This window comes from Meles meles, chromosome 1 (assembly GCF_922984935.1).
Source record: "Meles meles chromosome 1, mMelMel3.1 paternal haplotype, whole genome shotgun sequence".
In the NCBI taxonomy this organism is placed as follows: domain Eukaryota; kingdom Metazoa; phylum Chordata; class Mammalia; order Carnivora; family Mustelidae; genus Meles; species Meles meles.
This window is the reverse complement of record NC_060066.1, coordinates 147,810,299-147,824,621: the sequence shown is the minus strand read 5'-3', so window position 1 is coordinate 147,824,621 and position 14,323 is coordinate 147,810,299. Positions and strand designations below refer to the sequence as shown.

Here is a 14,323-nt window from a genome sequence, read left to right as displayed (position 1 = left end):
CTGGAACTAATAAATGTTTTTCATATATTTTCTCATAATTTTTCATATATTTTATTTCATTTGATTCTCACAATTACCTTACAAATAGATTATACAAACGCGATTATCTTTCTCTAATCAGTCAAAATCAAAAGCTAGACTCTCAGCTAAGTCTTAAGGTCCCAAATCCCTCAATTCTTGTAAGCCACATGATGTAAATGTCCCTTCTGAAGAATTCACTTCAGTGTTTCCATTAGATGGCTTTTAGGCCCTGGAGTACCTCTAGCTAAAGAAACTAATTTAGATTTTCTAATTTATTTAATCATCACCACATGATGCTGATTTAATGAGGTTGTAATTTCATGTCAAATGATCTATTAAAAGAATTGATCATACATAGCTGGAGTATTTTTTATTTAGACTCAACTTGATCATTGCCTCTGTAAAATTGAGTCAGTGAATGTCTACTATATACTCATGTCATTGATATTTAGCTGCATTAACTCATTAAGTGTATTTGCAAAACTTGGTCATTTTTTTACTCTGTGGTTACAGTGGTCTAATTCTTTATTTGTTGTAACAGCTAAATATTATCTTCCTGGTGATCACATTATGCAAAATGGTGAAGCACTCAAACACTTTGAAACCAGATTCTAGCAGGTTGGAAAACATTAAGTAAGTATTTAGTATTTTAATTTTAGTGCTTGACAAACTAAGTGAAAGATACTCTCCACAGAGAATACATAAATGCTTTCCTTCAACTGTAGAAATTATTCAGAATGAAGTTTTACTGATTAAGGTTGAGTCTCACTGTTAACTATGTCACAGACATTGGTCAAAAATTAGATAATGATTTCTGTCTTGATCTAGAGCCAAGAAATTGTTTCCGTGGCTTTATGGAAATTCCATATCACTGTAGCAATTTTATTTAAATTTAAAATGCAGTTCAAAATGATGTTGCTGTTTGCATGGCTGATATGATGATACTAAGTTTGTTTTGTTAAATTGCTTTTTTGATTCTGAGCAGTTTCTACTTCTAATCTTGTTTTCCTAAGGTAATTTACTCTATTACTATTGTTAACTTGGAGATTATCTGTTGTTTTTCATGATAATTAAAGAAATGTTTACTTTATTTCAATATTGAATAAAAACTACAATATCCTATCAATGGGAAATGCTATCTAATTAAATAATTGATAGCTGTTGATTCATTAAGTCATTTATGGAAGGATTTCAGAGTTATCTTTTAGGCATGAGTTAATTTAAAATCTGAGGAGGTATTATTCAAGTTGGTTATAATGGGATTGTGAAAAATATTTGTAATGTAAAAAATGGCAGATCTATAGTAAGGGTAATTTTTCTTTTAAAAAATTAGATGTTTTAGATAGGTTAGTGCCAGCTTCATTGCATGTTGCATGGTAAGAGAGAGAGCTAATCTTTAGCATCTCTCTCTTTTCTTCCTTTTCCTCTTTCTGTCTTCTCATCTACACCAGTAATTACCGTGTTTGTGATGGCTACTATAATACGGACTTACCTGGGTAAGGTAGAACCCTACATTAACAAATTTATGGCATGATTTATATTTTTTACAAATCCGTCAATATCATGAATTGCCCTTAATTTTTATAGTTATTTTGGAATATCTAATTTGCTGTAGTATTTTAAAACTATAATATGCCTTTATTTTTTAATTGCTTGCCTCTGCATTTTGACTTTCTTAATTTTGACTAATTTATAAAATATATAAATGCTTTCTTATTACTTTCTATTTTAATTCTGTCTAATAATTTTGTTTCTCTTTTCTGCTTATAATGCTTTCTAGCTATGAAGATAATAAGCCATTTATCAAGTAAGATCATTAGTTAGACATGGAATGCACTGACTTTAAATCCTTTCCATTCCGTCCTATTTTCTGCAGTTCTTTTCTCCTTAAGCTATTCATGATGAAATCTCTCCAAAATTATTTTGTTTTGAAGTTGTTCTCATATTTTTGTCCCATTTCAGCGAGGCTTCTTCATGCTTTAGTTAAAATACCTTAGGCTCACCTAAGATCAGTTTATTAGAATCTACAGTTTAGGTGTGAAGTGATTATCTGCCATTTAACCTTTCTGTATGTGTCACATTATTCAGTGTCATGAGTGCACCACAGGGATAAAAAGACAGGAGTAAACTAATTAAGGACTCCTTAATTTCTTTGACTAAAATGCACATAAAAGACAATGGGGGATGTTTTACACCTTGTATTTTAATATAGTTCTGATACCTTGTTAATGCTGGAGTAAGAAAAGGTCATACCTGCGGTTGCTGTTTTCACTGGAGGCTGCAGTACTAAATGCTATTGTTCTTTCTCTAATCAATGAAAGGTTAAAGCCAAAATGCTGTTGAATTTGAATGTGAACATAGAGAAAGTCAACTGCTACTACTGATATGTTAATATTTAAGTGTGATGTGGTGTTCTCTCATTGAACTTGTTAATAAAATTCACTTTATCTTTTCAGGTCTTGGGTGCTTGGCGCTTTTGCTCTTCTATGTCTTCTTGGCCTAACCTGGTCATTTGGGTTGCTTTTTATTAATGAGGAGACAATTGTGATGGCATATCTCTTCACCATCTTTAATGCTTTCCAGGGAGTGTTCATTTTCATCTTTCACTGTGCTCTCCAAAAGAAAGTAAGTGAAGACACCTACAGACTCTAGTTGCTTATTCTTTGGTTTGGAAATCAGAGATGAAATGGAGAAGATTTTACAATTTTACAGCTGACATATTACTAAATAGAATCATTTTTCATCATAAATTAATTGCCATGCATGTCTGGAAATTCAGGCTTCACATATAAAATAAGTCAATACCAATCATCTTTTTGGATCTCACTTTGAAAATATTAGACACTGATGTTAAGATTTCTTCTTTGCTAGTGGGGTCTACAAACATGCTTTGTGCAAACGGTATATAAGATAGGGGCCCCTGGGCGGCTCAGTGGCTCAGTTGGTTAAGTGTCTGCCTTTGGCTCAGGTCATGATCCCAGGGTCCTGGGGTCGAGTCCTGCATCGGGCTCCTGGCTCTGCAGAGAGCCTGCTTCTCCTTCTGCCTCTGCCTCTCTCTCTCTCTCTCATGAAAAAAATAACTAAAATCTTAAAAAAAAAAAAAAGTATACAAGATTTTAAGAAAAGGTTAAATAATCTCATTTTTTGCTTGATAAAAGGAATGCAGTGTTCCAAAACAAAATTGAACATAAGGATAAATGACCTTGATTTTAAAAGCACCAGACATACAAAAAATTAATATTAATGTTACCTTTGAGTCGTTGTGAAAAAATCTAAAACCCAGTAATTTAATATCTCACATCTTATTATTTTGTCCTGATTTTATGTTAACTGGAGTCAGCAAAAATGATTCATAAATTAAAGTTAAAGATGAAAACTTGCAAGATATAAACCTTAAGAGAATAGCTTAGCCGCCTTTTAACTAGGTATCATCTTTTCTCTGCCTGCATATCTAATATAGTCTTTTTATTCTGTTATTACTAGTTGGTCACTAAATTGAACAGCAAAATAGAATTTTGAAAGTGAAAACTATTATGTTTTCAGTCCTGACAAGATGATAGTGTTGTTACTTCCATCAGTTGTTGAGTAAGCTATAATTTTGAGATAATGACAGTGGGATGTGCAATACTGACAGATAATGTACATTCACAGCAATATAGGCATTAGGCAAAACCAACACTAGAAGGTATTATTTGGATAAAATACCATTTTGATTGCCATAGGCTTGGTCATACAGCATTTCAGAGCAGTTAATAGCCATGAAATGTACAAAAAAGTTTTTGTGAGGTATCAGGTGTTATGTAATAACACTGAACTTTAATTTTCTAAACATTATACAAGTATAATCTTGTAATTACTTTGGTTTTTACTTTACCTTACACAAATGAGCCTTTTGTATACATGTATAGGATCACATATCATAATTTCTTCCAAAAATGTTTAACATAAAGCATAAATTATTTCCTCGTACAGGTTATGTATATTAATTGAACAAAGAGATTTTGCTGTGCTTTTTATTTTTATTTTTATAAAGATTTTATTTATTTATTTGACAGAGATCACAAGGAGGCACAGAGGCAGGCAGAGAGAGAGGAGGGGAAGCAGACTCCCTGCTGAGCAGAGAGCCTGATGCATGTCTCCTGATGCATGGCCTGAGCCGAAGGCAGAGGCTTTAACCCACTGAGCCACCCAGGCACCCCATTGCTGTGCTTTTTAATTAAAAATCACATTTTTTGAACAATGTATTAGACTTCCCTTTGAACACGTTCTACCTAGTCTTGGGTATGTCCTGTTGGGTGCTGCCAGTATGAATGGCTAAAAATATGATACAAAATGAGTTAGTTGAAATCATGCTTCTTACTGCTTGAGTGAACATATTTAGACCAAGGAAATGCTTTGAAAGTTCAAGCCCATTGTTATTTGTTCTAATAGGTATAGTTAAATAAGGCTAACAGGATGAAAATGCAAGTGCAGTTGGGTTTAAAAAGTCATCTAGCAACTTTAATTCTGTAATTTTTCAAGGAATAAGTGTCGAAGTCCTGGGTCTGCAAGCAGATACTGAGAATAGAGCGATGTTGGGTGCGGAGGGGGTGTGGAGGGGGAGGAGTCTTTCTGAGTGTTTTTGGCAACCTTCTGGAAAGTAATTTCTTTGGGGCGCCTGGGTGGCTCAGTGGGTTAGATCCTCTGCCTTTGGCTCGGGTCATGATCCCAGGGTCCTGGGATTGAGCCCCACAGTGGGCTCCCTGCTTAGCAGGGAACCTTCTTCCTCCTCTCTTCTCTGCCTGCCTCTCTGCCTACTTGTGATCTCTGTCTATCAAATAAATAAATTTAAAAAAAAAAAAAAAGAAAAGAATTTCTTACGCAGAGTCTCCTTCTTGTCTGTTCTAATTTCAGTCTGGTTCTAAGCCAGAGCAGAACTTGTTCATAGGCCAATAGAGTTGCACAAAATCCAGCCCTCTTCTCCATTCCTCCTAATTCTGCACCACCTTTCTAGGTGGGGCCCTATTCTTTACAATTGTTTGGACTTCAGTTTTTAAAGTTGACTTTAAACTTTCTTTAGGCCTAAAAGCTTTCCTATCTATTCATATATCCTAGCTTCAGGGGAAAAGGGAAATTACATGGGTAACACATTAATGTGATTGGAAATTGCATAAATATTTCCCATGTGTGCTAATGAAGTGAATAGGCATCTTAGACTCTCTACACTAAATATTAAAGCTAGACACATCAGAAAATGAAGAAAACATTCCATCCTAATTAATAGCATATGTATCAAAGTTCTTTTCTTCTTTATTCGTGTGCCAAAGTAGTCTTGTCGTTATAAAGAGGTTACCCGCGAAAGTATGCAATCCAGTAAAAGAAGTTTATGTGTTGGCCTACCTAAAAGGACATGAAGCGTATGAAACTTAAATGACTGGATTATGAGTGGTTAAATGTAATTAAGCAAGGAAAGTTCTAATTTTTTGTCCTTTTTTTCTTAGCATAAAATATAAAATCGGGCTTGCTAAGTATATAGATACGGCTTTAAAACATTATTATGTTTGTATTAATAACATTTGTGTAACAATAAGGCATAAAACATTTTCACATATTACATCACATTTTGAAGCTCCTACTAGCCAGTCTGGTAGGCAAAGATATTTTTCTGATTACTATTTCAGCATTTTCAGTTGAACTTGATTTTAGAAATTCAATTTATTCGCTCCACAGAAAAGTGTTAGTGAACTTATTCTTCTCAGTTGTTTCCACTGCTCATTTAATTAGAGCGACAGAGAGAAGCAGGTATGTTTGTGTTAATCTCTTGGTCTCGTGGTTATTCATTGCAGGTACGAAAAGAATATGGCAAGTGCTTCAGACACTCCTATTGCTGCGGCGGCCTCCCAACTGAGAGCCCCCACAGTTCAGTGAAGGCATCAACCACCAGAACTAGTGCTCGGTATTCCTCTGGCACACAGGTAACAAAGAATTTGACAACATCTTTAATTAACCTTCTTTATAGAAAGCCTACCGAGACATGTTCTGTTCAGATGCACTAATTGTCTCCTCATTATAATGATCTAGGTAGCAAATACTTGTTTTTAGTTTTTTGGTCTTAATTTCTTCTTAAGTATTTATTCAAGGTGTTTCTTTAGGTGTGAGCATCATTTTTGAGACGTGTAACTTCCTTAAGATGTATATGATCATTTTGGGGATCACCTGAGGTCACATAGCATGGTACTCATGGTGGGCACTCACTAAACATTTGTTGAATAATCAGTCATCTCCACGAAGAGTGGAAGATTATTCATTCTTCAGTTCTAGACTTCCTTAGTTTTAGACCAGAATCAACACACATTCCTTTTTTCTTTTTTTTCTTTTTTAAAGATTTTATTTATTTATTTGACAGAGAGAAATCACAAGAGAGGCAGGCAGAGAGAGAGGAAGGGAAGCAGGCTCTCCGCTGAGCAGAGAGCCCGATGTGGGACTCGATCCCAGGACCCTGAGATCATGACCTGAGCTGAAGGCAGCAGCTTAACCCACTGAGCCACCCAGGCGCCCCTCAACACACATTTCTTTTTAACAGCCACCAGATAATCCTACACAGATTGTTTAGGGTAGATCTTTATGTGTCTTTAATAAGGTGAGCTTGGGGAAACTAACATAACATATGTCTTGCTATTTTATATTAATAGAGTCGTATAAGAAGGATGTGGAATGACACTGTGAGAAAACAGTCTGAATCTTCTTTTATCTCAGGTGACATCAATAGCACTTCAACACTTAATCAAGGTCAGTTACTAGGAAAATTTGAGTTTACAATATAAATTTTGTACCTTTTGCCAATTTACAATAACTCTAGAGAAACTACTGATTTTTTTCCTCTCAAATGGGTTTATATCACAAGCTATTAAACCTGTTGAGTCCACTTTTTTCCTTTATGAAAGTACATACAAATTCGTCTTACTCAAATGTAATGCAAAAAGTAGAATTTTAAACTCCACAGTAACAGAATAAGGCCGAAAAAAGTAATTACTAAGAACATATTTTGCCACAGATTAAAAATATTTTCCTTTAGTGAATACAAATTTATTTTTTGAGACATTTGTGAAAGTTTTCATTTTAAAACATTAATATAGTTAGAATAACTACTATTCACATTAAACTGCCAATTTTATAGTGAAAATTCTAATTTGTAAAATTATTTTACTTTACACTTCTTTCCAAAAGTAAAAAAGTGTCAAAAACACTTATAGAAAATTTTCATAAGCAGCTAATTAAATACATGAGAATCTATAAAGCAGTTTTTTTCTATTTGAATTACTATTTTTAATGTGTTTACAATTTTAAACTTATATAAATGATGAATTATTACTTAAAATAAGCTGGCAAATAAAATAATTAAGCAGGATAAGGACACAAGTGCATGTAGACACACATAGTCCTGAGTGCAAGCTTAGTAAATTTGAATTTGATATGAAAAAAATAATGTTATTGTGTATATATATATATATACACATCATTAAAAAGGTAATTTATCCAGGTTATTTGTTTTGATATATTGATTTGTAATATAATAGAACATGTTCTATTTTATCACAAATATTAAAGACATTTTTCACTGTTGACATTGTTCTGATGAGATTCTGGTTTAAAATGAAGAAAGGAGTATGTATGGCATCAAAACCAACTTGAATTTTAAAGTATTTTTAGTCAAATTACATTAGCTATGCAAAACACATGTTTGATAAGTATTGAAAGGTTTGTAATTTGTCAATTAGAATGAGTGAAATGTGTGTTTATTCCATTGCTCTGATGTTTTACCTAATTCTGTTAAGATGAGTATCAAAAAGGAAATGAATTATTCAATGATTCATTTTTGAAACCTGGCAAATAAGATTACGGAATGAAAATTCTTACTATATGGAGTTTGTGAATGGTCTAATAATTCATTATACACACAGTCTCTTTCTCCCCCCTTGGCATGTGTGCTCTCGCATTTACTAAGAGAAGCTTTGTGCAGTGTGTCGTACTTTTTACTTGTTTGTGAAAGTTGTTTTCCTCCTGCTTGTGTCAGAGTTGATATTAACACAGATGTTTTCATGAGGGATAATCCCACACCTGTAAATCTGAAAGTTTGAGATTCCCTCTTCTGGGCCTCAGTGGTTAGGTTTTTAATATTAAGCAGTAACATCTTGAAACATAATGTTGATCTCTGTGCATTTAATTGCCATTTTTGTTTCAAAGTGATTTTGTATAAATTAGTAAATGTCATCCTCAGCAGGTGTTTACTTGGGGGACTTAGAAAGCACCTGTGAATTACTGAAATTTAACTTCCCTTTCCCCTTTCTCCTTCAAATTAGTAGTTCAAATACAGTCAGAAAATTTCAGCAGATAATCCATGGCCAACTTGTCTGCTACCCTTGATGAATACAAAAAGTACTTTACTGCAACTATAACACAAAAATAAGAGAACTGATGTATTTTTTTCTGTTTCTTTGCTTTAGGAATGACTGGCAATTACCTACTAACAAACCCTCTTCTTCGACCCCACGGCACTAACAACCCCTATAACACATTGCTCGCTGAAACAGTTGTATGTAATGCCCCTTCAGCTCCTGTATTTAACTCACCAGGTGTGCTTATACTTATGAATAAAACTACCTTTCTTTGCTGCTAAACAGAGCTCTGATCTTTGCCCCTTTTTCTAGAGTACTCAAGTTGCCATATATTTATTATTACATCTTTAATTTCTCAGTTTAAAGAATTACGATATTGCCCATGCCAGGCTTCTAAAACTGCACTATATTATAGTAAAAATTCAGTCATGATAGTATTTACCAATAATTATCCATGTTTTTAACACAGGTGGCATAAATCTTAATATATTATTACAGGACTGACATCACATGGTCCGAGAGCCCATCTTCAAGATTTATATCATTTAGAGGTATCCTATCTATGTAATATACTGTTCAGTTTACCCTAAAGCTTGCAGACAGAATTTGCTTCTGGAATGAACTAGCTAATAAAGATAATTTGGATGCCTAGGTATAGAAAACTACATCGAGCATTATCAGTGTAACCAAACTATAGTATAGTGCAGCTTTATGGTAGTGGTTTTTTGTTTGTTTGTTTGTTTGTTTGTTTTTTCCTTAAAAAAAAAAAACAACTTTGAGAATGAAGTTACTATTAGTCAGTTTATACCTTTAGTTGTTTATTGGGGGAGGGGGAGAGGTTGTCACTAACCCATCCTGTATTACCGTGTTTTCTAATAGCTTATTAAAGTAAAAAGCATTTAATATTAACACAGTTTGCAAGACTTCAGTAAAAGTTATCACATAATTATTGCTAGCACGTAATATTTATTTGTGATTGATATTTGCCACTAAATTAAACAAAGAACTTTGTTTCCTTTTTTTTTTCTTAAATTCTTTTTTTTAACGTAACTGCAGTTTCTCTTTTCATTCTCTTGTTTTTCTTACTTTCCTTATGCTTTCCTCTAGCAACCTACAGAGAGACAAGTATGGGAGTCAAACTTAACTTTGCCTATCAAATGTAAATTTTTTCAGCATGATTTTTAACCGGCACAATTAAAACATAACTAGCAGTCATGAAGTAGACTCAGCGGGCAAGTGGTTCACAATTTCCAACTAAACTGGTACCAAATTCAAACAGTACATCTGTCTGTACTGCCTTTTGTCAGTAATAGAGGTCTGTAGCAAATGCTGTCCATACTTAAGTATATGCAATGCTGAAATAATTTGCTCTTTAAAGCCTGAGGTGCTGTCAACCAGAAAGCTTCATAATTGACTTATCATTTCTGCATTCCCACAGTAATCTTGCTACAGGCTGTGGAAAGTCTTCAAGTGAATTACCTGAACTTGGGCAGAAAAAGTTGCCTCTTCAAAACCAGTCAAAGATGTGCTTAAATCTGCAGTATATCATAGAAAACACCTTTTGCATTACCCAGTATATATTTTTATATTTATTAAGCAATGGTAAAAGGAAAGAAAAATGGCAAGATTGAACCTCGATAGAGGAAACAAATGCTAGCAAGTGATCTGTGTGTCACCTGGAACTTAAACACCAGATTTATTTTCTAAATGGAGATGGTGGCACATGCATGAATTAGGAAGCTAGACGGTTATGTCAATCAAACTAAAGGAAGCCTTACAGATACTATTGTAATAACTTCATTTGTTATATGTGGAGCCTGGTAAAATGAAATTGTCCTTTTTTCCAATGTAGACATTGGATCAGAGTTTTCTAAAATAAAACGAGTCACCAACAGGTATACCCCCCCACACACACACTTACTCATTTTCTGCTAATGAGAAGTTATTGAGCAGTTCCCACATATTTATTGGTCATGAAATCGAGTTTTCTAGGATAATCTGCAGCTTTAAGAGTGGAATCAGCACTACAAAGGGAAATTTCCTATTTTTTCCAAGAATGAGATTTTTCCTCGACTCCTCCAAGCCTTGCATACAATGCAGCAGCCTCACAGTGGCCAGTGTCATTCAGTGACATCATTTCATTCTTTTTTTTTCCAGACCTATCTGTAAACAAGTGATTTTTTTTTTCTCTAGGATTTTGAGAATGAATAACCTAACTTACCATGGTGCAGATCATTTAATTTTCTCCAAAACTTTTTATTTTCATTTGCCTGAGAAGCACTGTGATGTCTCAGTTTACATGTTTATGTGTCTGTAGAAAATACAACTCTGATTCCAAGAGAGCATGTTACCATCTTTTTTTTCCTTCTAAACCTCTTTTCATATCTTCAGCAGACTTACCCAGTCTTTCATTCCTTTAGAGATAAATATATATTAGCCAAGGCTGACACCTTTTTCCCATTCCATAGTTAATATCTATTATTGGTTTGATTTCTGTGACCCATACTTAAGAAATCTCTAACATTTCTGCGTCTAACCTCCATACCCATGGTGTCTGTGGGCCAGTCTCGTACAGTAGACTCTGCTGGTTCATTCGGTGCTGTCACTGTGGCTGATGCAACTGCAGGGCTGCAGGCAAACTTTGACCATTAGGAGCCTGGGGCCGTTGCGATTAGAGAGAGTATTAGCACCAAAAGGAAACAACAAAATCAAAATGATAACTATTAAATGAAAAAGCAAAAGGCTGCTATTGCTGGTAATCTAATTTGTTGAACCCTTGCTCTGACTAAGTTGCTGAGAAGCTTAGAAATTCTTCATCATGTTACAATAAATCATTTTACTTTCTTTTATATATCAGCTACTCTTAGGCCAGATAGCCTGAGCAGACAGACATGATGTGAGTTGTCCAAAGTGAGTCATTCCACCTGCTGTCTATCGTGTTGTCAGATGGTGCTTGTGGGCCCTTGGTCCCGTCAGTGTGAGAGATGGCTGTCTTCGTTGAACATGATTCTTTGTATCTGTCCATTTTTTTCATTCTTTTTTTTACTCCATCTCTAGAAAAAGGAAATGTTAGAATGTTGTTTAAAAAGTTGCTTGCCAGTTATGTGGGTTTATGTTGTACATTTGCCTTCGGTTTTTGTATGTGACTTATTCCTTTTTTAATTTAGTGTTGTTTAGGACAAATTCTGTTAATTTTATTTTTATAAACCATAGTCTCGTACTTTAAAATGTAAATGTCACTAATGAATTGCTTTGCATTAACTATGCAAGGGCATGGAGTGAAGTCTTCCTTGTAAGAGTGTCAGAGATTTGACCAAAAATCAATTGATAACTACCGTCTCCCCGAAATTGATCAAATAATATTCTGTATGCCATCTTCCCTCCCTGGAAAACAGTATTATCCTTTCACACTTCTTCCTATTATCTAAGGGGTTGCAACTGTTTACCGTTGGGAATGCGGGAAAGCCTGGCACTATTCAAGTGTTAGCTTTCAAATACAACTTTGTCCTGAACGACATTAAAAAGTTTTGTACGAAAGAAGTAAAGATGCTTTGGGAAGGAACAGCGGCAGTAACGGAACCCCCCCCCCCTTTCCCGTTTCAGGACATTCACTGAACAATGCCAGGGATACAAGTGCCATGGATACTCTACCGCTAAATGGTAACTTTAACAACAGCTACTCACTGCGCAAGGGGGACTATAATGACAGCGTGCAAGTCGTGGACTGTGGACTAAGTCTGAATGATACCGCTTTCGAGAAAATGATCATTTCAGAGTTAGTGCACAACAACCTGCGGGGCGGCAGCAAGACTCACAACCTCGAGCTCACGCTGCCAGTCAAACCCGTGATCGGCGGCAGCAGCAGCGAAGACGACGCGATCGTGGCTGACGCTTCCTCTTTGATGCACGGCGACAACCCCGGGCTGGAGCTCCACCACAAGGAGCTTGAGGCGCCGCTCATTCCTCAGCGGACTCACTCCCTTCTGTACCAGCCCCAGAAGAAGGTGAAGCCCGAGGGGACGGACAGCTACGTCTCCCAGCTGACTGCTGAGGCCGAGGACCACCTCCAGTCCCCCAACAGAGACTCTCTTTATACGAGCATGCCCAATCTTAGAGACTCTCCCTACCAGGAGAGCAGCCCTGACATGGAAGAGGACCTCTCTCCCTCCAGGAGGAGTGAGAACGAGGACATTTACTATAAAAGCATGCCAAATCTTGGAGCTGGCCATCAGCTTCAGATGTGTTACCAGATCAGCAGGGGCAATAGTGATGGTTACATAATCCCCATTAACAAGGAAGGGTGTATTCCCGAAGGAGACGTTAGAGAAGGACAAATGCAGCTGGTCACGAGTCTTTAATAGAGCAGCTAAGGAATTCCAGGGGCCACAGGCAAGTATTAATAAAGACTCCGCTGGCCCAGTGCAGCTCCCTCAGACTCTGCTTGGAAAGATGGCTCTGTTGACCTGTGGTCCTCCAGTGTAAAAAGATGACTGAACCTTGAAGTTCTGTGAATTTTTATAGAACGTACAGAAACTTTGTATATACACAGAGTATACTAAAATGATTATTTGTTACAAAGAAAAGAGATGCCAACCAGGTATTTTAAGATTCTGCTGCTGTTTAGAGAAATTGTGAAGCAAACAAAACAAAACGTTTCCAGCCATTCTACTGCAGCAGTCTGTGAACTAGATCTGTAAATACGGCTGCACCGTTTTTGTAGGCCTGCATTGTATTATATACAAGACGTAGGCTTTAAAATCCTGTGGGACAAATTTACTGTACCTTACTGTTCCTGACAAGACTTGGAAAAGCAGGAGAGCCATTCTGCGTCAGTTTGCAGCCCGTTTGCTGCAAATCTTTTACATTAAGGCAAAGATTGAAAACATGTTTAACCACTAGCAATCAAGCCACAGGCCTTATTTCATATGTTTCCTCAACTGTACAATGAACTATTCTCATGAAAAATGGCTAAAGAAATTATATTTTGTTCTATTGCTAGGGTAAAATAAATACATTTGTGTCCAACTGAAATATAATTGTCATTAAAATAATTTTAAAGAGTTTGAAGAAAATATTGTGAAAAGCTCTTGGTTGCACATACGTTATGAAATGTTTTTTCTTACACTCTGTCATGGTAAGTTCTACCCATTTCCACTTATTTTCCACTGTACACAGTGTTCCGCTTTGACCAGTTAGTCTTTATTCTTACATTTAAATTTCTTATTGCCAAAAGAACGCGTTTTATGGGGGAAAAAAAACTCTTCAAAGCCAGTTATGCCATGCCTTGCACAAATGTGGTGAAATCTAGAAAAGAGTGTGTGTTACCTCTCTGTTTATTCTTGAACGGAGGGCAATGAGGGCACTGGGCACTTCTCACAAACTTTCTAGTGAACAAAAGGTGCCTATTCTTTTTTAAAAAATAAAATAAAACATAAATATTACTCTTCCATATTCCTTCTGCCTATATTTAGTAATTAATTTATTTTATGATAAAGTTCTAATGAAATGTAAATTGTTTCCGCAAAATTCTGCTTTTCTTTTCATCCCTTTGTGTAAACCTGTTAATAATGAGCCCATCACTAATATCCAGTGTAAAGTTTAACACGGTTTGACAGTAAATAAATGTGAATTTTTTCAAGTAGTTATAACGTGCACTTTTATGTATGAGACATAATTGGCTTTAACACACTGGTCCTTTCCCACCCCTCCTCTCCCCCATGGCATATGTGGGTCCCTTCGTAATAATAACTTACCACAGGTATGAGAAAGAATACACTTAAGCTGCCTTGATGGTTCTGGGTGTTGTCGAGAATATGTTTGTATTCAAATTGCCCATTACCCACATACAGGATCTGGCAGAAAAGTTTCAATAGAGAAATCTACTGAAAGTACTTTTTTCTTGTTGCATTGTGTCAGAACTAAAGCAA

The 14,323-nt window shown here is 35.6% G+C and overlaps 1 protein-coding gene across 2 annotated transcripts in view; it reads left to right on the top strand.

Moving 5' to 3' along the window:
- Positions 1-14,031, top strand: part of ADGRL2 (adhesion G protein-coupled receptor L2) — a 630,223-nt gene extending 616,192 nt beyond the window's left edge. For both annotated transcript variants that reach the window (XM_046010332.1, XM_046010339.1), the window contains 8 exons: positions 563-654; positions 1,473-1,517; positions 2,478-2,646; positions 5,847-5,975; positions 6,693-6,789; positions 8,505-8,633; positions 9,504-9,521; positions 12,000-14,031. In XM_046010332.1, coding sequence (XP_045866288.1) covers positions 563-654; positions 1,473-1,517; positions 2,478-2,646; positions 5,847-5,975; positions 6,693-6,789; positions 8,505-8,633; positions 9,504-9,521; positions 12,000-12,754 — 1,434 coding nt within the window. In that variant the 3' untranslated portion in view covers positions 12,755-14,031. The remainder of the gene's footprint in view (positions 1-562; positions 655-1,472; positions 1,518-2,477; positions 2,647-5,846; positions 5,976-6,692; positions 6,790-8,504; positions 8,634-9,503; positions 9,522-11,999) is intronic.
- The last annotated feature ends 292 nt before the right edge of the window (positions 14,032-14,323 follow it).